We start from the raw sequence: 5,653 nt of genomic DNA, 5'->3' as shown, positions 1-5,653 counted from the left end.
CCCAATCATTGGATATTCATCCTACTGAGAAGGATATATTATGTTTAATAATTGTGTGTATTGTGAATAATCTACTGTTGTGTACACAGGGAGGATTCAGTTATAGCTGATGTTTGAATAGAAGTGCTTGTCAGTATCACCTTGTTTTTTCATTATTGAGTTAAATGAGTTATGACACACATTAAATGTGTGTCATAACTAATTTATGTGTTTTTCATATCCTTCTTGACATCACATTTTTATGTCAAGAAGGATATGAAAAACATTCATTGATCAGTGTGTTTTCTTACATTTTTAAAGCACTTTTATAAGCATTGAGGCTACATATATTCTATTTTTGTATAAATATACTTCATCATTGATCATTCACATATTTCTATATTTACTAAATAACTATATAATGATTTATTTGGGACTTGAACCTTGAAGAAGCAGACACAGATTTGCCATTTAATGCTCAAATCATCATTTATTTGTAACCATATTATTGATTACAGTATTTGTTTATTTTTTTCAGAAGAGAGAAATATAAAAATGGTTAATGATTAGTTAGATTACATTAATCATAGCATAGCATATTTATGAAACCTACGCACCAAATACAAATCATACGATTAGAAAATGTAATATATTGGAGTCAGTTAACGATGTCCGCTGGTTCACTCCACTAGCTTGTCCCCTGAAGATCCAAAGCAAAGAGAAAAACACAAAAAACTAATGTAATCCACTTTAACATTATTAAGATGTCAGCACTAAAAAATACAGTCTTTCTTATTGTTGTTCTTGATACTCACAGGTGATTGGTCCAATGGTGATGGGTTTGAAGCGTACAGGTGTGGAAACGGAGCGACGACGGCGACGCCTCCCTGAGCAAACCTGTGAATGGTGAAGGAATAGCAGTAAGCACACAGTTTGCTACTGACTTAACTGTCTGGTGTGAAACAGCAGAGTGTGGAAAGAAAGTGTGAAACTTACAGGAGAACATGAGGAGGCTCTCTGGTCACACAGGTGGAGGCTGCAGTGAAGGTAGATATCGCTGTAGTTTCCATGGAACAGGAAGAGCAGGGCAGAGAAACGAGCCTGGAGGGAAGAGCCGCTCTCATCCACTTTCACCTGACGACGGTTGATAGAACACCTGGAGAAAAGAAGGGTCACGTTGTAGGCTCATCCCCGTCAGTCTTTTCTTTTTAGTTAAATGATTTTAAATTCATACTAAGACACTAAACTTATAATAAACAGTTTTCACATTATAAATGCTACGCTATTGTAGACTCATGCGACATCACTGTTGCATCCAACATTCTTCTCTTTTCATAAGGATTTTACATTCATACAAAGACTCTGGACTAAGACTTCACATTATAGTTGATATCACAACCCCATACCCCACTCCCACCCAACGCTCTCTTTCATTGTTTGTTTATCGTGACACAAGCCATCTGCTGAGGCTGAAGAATGAAACATACTTGTTTTGAATGAGGAAGTGTCGCATGAGGTCATCAGGGCTGGAGGAGTTAGTGGCGTAGCAGTCGTCCAGAACGACCGCAAACCTTGGATCTGTTTCCCCTACAGATACTCCTACATGCAGGGCAGAGCCCACTGGCAGGGTGACTGGGCCTGCTGGGTAAGGCTCTGTGTAGTTGGAGTTTTGGAACAAGGACATGGAGGTGTTGGTTGAACCCACACCTGACGTGCCACCTTTAAGCCTGTCAAGGAAACATATCATTTAAAGGATCAAGCGGTATCAGATGGGTTTGGTTTGGCCGAGTGGCTGGCTGTCACTATAGCAGAACATTTTTTAAGTGCAAACTTAAGAACTGTCTTGGAAAAAAATACATATTAATGGCCAACATTAACTAAGTATAAAATGTGGCATACAAGTTGAAGCCTGAAATGTAATATACTAGTCTCTTCTTGTATGGCAGCAACTAGAGGCCATTATAACAATGGCAGATGAATTAATAAAGAACCATTCAAAACACACTTAAATCTGTAACCTTTTTTCATTTGTCTGTCTTTTCACAGTTCTGTACCAAGGCTGTTTGGTGCAATGCAGTTCACATTTATTGTACCACAATACATTGTATATTCACTGTGTTTTCACTATCATTTGCAATTTTGAAAATAGGTTACTCACTGAAGGTTTGGTCTGATGGCCACATCTAGGCTGGTCTCTGTGTCCAGAGGATAGACACAGGAGAAGGGAAAACTCACAGGAAGTGAGTTATTTGCAGGAGAGACAAATAAACTGTTGGAGTAGATGGCGTGGGTGTTGTTGGTCTGAAAGACAGAGGTTAACTGAATGGTCAGTCCAGTGAATCATCTAGCCAGCTCGAAACAAAGTATCAGTATACAAGTACAACACATAATTAAACAGAATGACTGAAAAAAAAGAGTTTAAAAATTGAAAAAATAAACAACCTTTGTCCAACCACAAAATAAGTTTGGATTCCAACTATATATATATATATATATATATATATATATATATATATATATATATATATATATATATATATATATTGTACTGTGGCCAACAACATCACTTTGGCAGCCACAGCACAAAATAAAAACAACTGCTGATGAAGACAATCCTATAAAACAGCTACAAGTTATCAGACAAATCCTCACTGTCAATATGTTCCCACAGGTGTCAGCCTGACGTTCCACTTGGTACCACACTGTTCCATCACGCTCTGTGAAAGATGAGCACCGCGGGTCGGCCAGGTGACCAGAGGATCCATTCAGACCAGAGGATTGCAGACCAGTCAGCAGCAGACCAACCTGGATTTGACTCTGACCACAAATAAGTCCAGGAACTGGAGGGGCTAAATCTGAAGATAAATCTAGGAAGGTAAAATCCAGGTTTGAGAGTTATTACAGCACATCTTTAACAAACAAGGTTAGAAGCTGAAATGTTGACTAAAGAGGAGAAAGATAGGAAGGTAAAGGAAATATGGAACAATTCTTAATTCTTTATGTACACTTACACAACACACTATAGCTTTCAAGCCTTCAACACCACCAAACAAGCTGTAATATTATAGATTAATATGTTATGAACAATTTTACAGCACCAACTTACCTGCACAATAGGCAGCGTTACAGTTTCCTGTCTTTACAAACTTGTAGACATAGTAGTTCCTATTACAGTTCTTGACGTGGATGGGAGGTGCGTAATTCAATTCGTTCCATTGACAACAGCCGCGACGCCAGTGACCACAGACACTGCGCTGTACAATTCCATCTGACTCTGCAGGATGAGACTGTTTCATCCATAGAGTAACCTGCGTTCCACACTTGTTGCGTTCCACACATGTCTCTGGCATCTGGGCACTGCTTTGCCCCAGGAACATTCGATACCACCCTTGCCAGTTGACATCGTCACAGTGTCCGTTACCATCGCTGTTATCTGTCGCTCTCCAGGCATCATTCAGTACTGTGTAGTGATCACAGGGATCTGCACAGCGAGAGTTGATACAGTCCTGACCTAATGGACAAACCACATTGCCACAGGAGAACCGAACAACAGATCTTTTGGCCCTGGAGGGAGGCAGGAGGCACTCAAAGGAGCCAGGTGTGTTCACACAGACCTGAGACCCATGGGTGCAGGGTGCCTCAGGGAGGGAGCACTCATCAACATCCACACAGCCTTTCTCTGGTGACCATCTGTAACCTTGGTGACAACAGGAGGAATTAGTGCAGAGCTTTACATCGTAACAGGTGAGGCCATCACCGACGAAGCCATCTCTACAGACACAGGAGACTGATTGGCTGAAGAAGGTGTCGCCTCTCTCTGGTTTGACGGGAGACTCCAGGCATTTAGCCTGATCATGACAGGATTCACAGCTCAAGAAAGTTGTACCTATGAAAGGAATTAGACATTCTCAGGCTATTCATTTTGGCAGGTGTGAACATTATATAATAATAATAACAATAATAATAATAATAATAATTATAATAATAATAATAAGGGTAATAATAAGGGTAATAATAATAATAATAATAATTACTATTATTATTATTATTATTATTATTATTATTATTATCACTATTATTATCACTATTACATTTAAGATAAGTCATTTTGGTGAAACAAGCTACAGAACTGTACAGATTTGTTCAACATGCCCAACCATCCTGTTCAAACAAACACACACACACACACACACACACACACACACACACACACACACACACACACACACACACACACACACACACACATTTAACACACTTAAAATTTGTAAAAAAATCTTTAAAGCACTTAAAAGTTAAAGAAATCGGTAAAAATACTAAACATCATATCTATACCAATAAGAGGACATTAGAGGCAGCTTACCTGGACTGTTTCCAGTAACATTCTGTATGAACAGAACTAACAGAACAGCTGACACTCTCATGGTCCACATCCTGGAGATCTGTCACAAACCTGTTGAAAATGTAAAAAACATTTTTAGACAGACTACAACATCACAAAGGAAAAAAAAGATAGAATGTAAATATAGAAATTGACCAAATATGTTATTATACAGAAATCTTTAGGTGCTAATATACAATTATTTACCTATCCTTACCTTACCTTAAAGAGGTTGTGTGTTAAGATTCAAACTGGAGTTGAGAATTTATAAGCCTCCAGAGCTCAACAGTGACTGCCCACTTTTTGAACATCTCCATTTCCGGAAGTGACGTTCCATGATTGATGGTTGGGAAGGTGACGTAACAAAAAGACGTGAAAAACTGGAATCGTCTTTAGTTCCGATAAGGCGATAAAAGCAGGCATAGAGCTGAGTCATATCTACACGTATCTCATTACAAGGTGTGGGTCACTGGGTTCTATCGTCCATGCAGTCAAGCAGTACAATACTGTTGAAACTCATAACGACAACAATTATGAAATCCTCCTGGACAACCCTTTATCTTAAAATGTTATAGATCTCTCCCCGTACTCCCATATAGTTAACTAAAACTACAAAATAACAACAACAAAAATATAATTGAAATACAAAACAAAATAAACATTATAACTTCCCACAAAAAAGTTTGGAAACGTAACTTCGGTCGATTATTTCTCCCCTTTAATAATACTAATTGGTATTGTGTTTTATTGTTATTGTTGATTAGTCACCTTTACAATGAGGTACAGATTGTAAGGATCGGGCATTCGTGGAATGAGCAACACAGCTAAACGTGTGGTTAGTGCCCCCCCAAAAAAATATCCAAATCCCCCAATATGCTTCTGTTGGTAATCGCTCTTGTTTTTAGCGACGATTACAGTCATATATAAATATATAACCCTAACCCTTAGAACACTCATTGCATTTTGATTCTAATTTATAGCACTTTGTAGGTGCTCACCCGATCTCGTGGAGTTGCAAAAGTTGCAAATATTACACTTTTTCTGCCAGAACTTTCATATTGTTTTCATAATATGACAACAGCTGACCCTCACCCCATAGCCTCAAGCAAACTCTGCAACATTCTCCACTAACAGGCAGCCCATTCCTCCTGCATTATGTGCAATTTAGAAACGGGTGTTACCTGACCTGTACAGACAAGATCAGCTCATGACCATTCTCAAGAAACTGCCCACCATTGCCCAGCATTCAATGCAAATACTAACCATTTCATCCATTGAAAACGCGCTAGCGTA

At 38.7% G+C, this 5,653-nt stretch overlaps 1 protein-coding gene across 1 annotated transcript; it reads right to left on the bottom strand.

The window, feature by feature from the left end:
- Positions 1–659: 659 nt before the first annotated feature.
- LOC308076870 (uromodulin-like) lies at positions 660–4,412 on the bottom strand (the record flags this gene model as incomplete). The annotated part of the gene is made up of 8 exons (XM_080417391.1): positions 660–679; positions 795–876; positions 976–1,135; positions 1,467–1,706; positions 2,138–2,280; positions 2,632–2,846; positions 3,086–3,865; positions 4,343–4,412. The coding sequence occupies 8 exons, from the start codon at positions 4,410–4,412 to the stop codon at positions 660–662; spliced, it is 1,710 nt and encodes a 569-aa protein (XP_080273517.1).
- Between the last annotated feature and the right edge of the window lie 1,241 nt (positions 4,413–5,653).

This window comes from Gymnoscopelus braueri, assembly GCF_963280865.1.
Source record: "Gymnoscopelus braueri genome assembly, chromosome: 21".
Classification (NCBI taxonomy): domain Eukaryota; kingdom Metazoa; phylum Chordata; class Actinopteri; order Myctophiformes; family Myctophidae; genus Gymnoscopelus; species Gymnoscopelus braueri.
The sequence above is the reverse complement of the archived record's forward strand: the minus strand, read 5'-3'. Positions and strand labels throughout refer to the sequence as shown.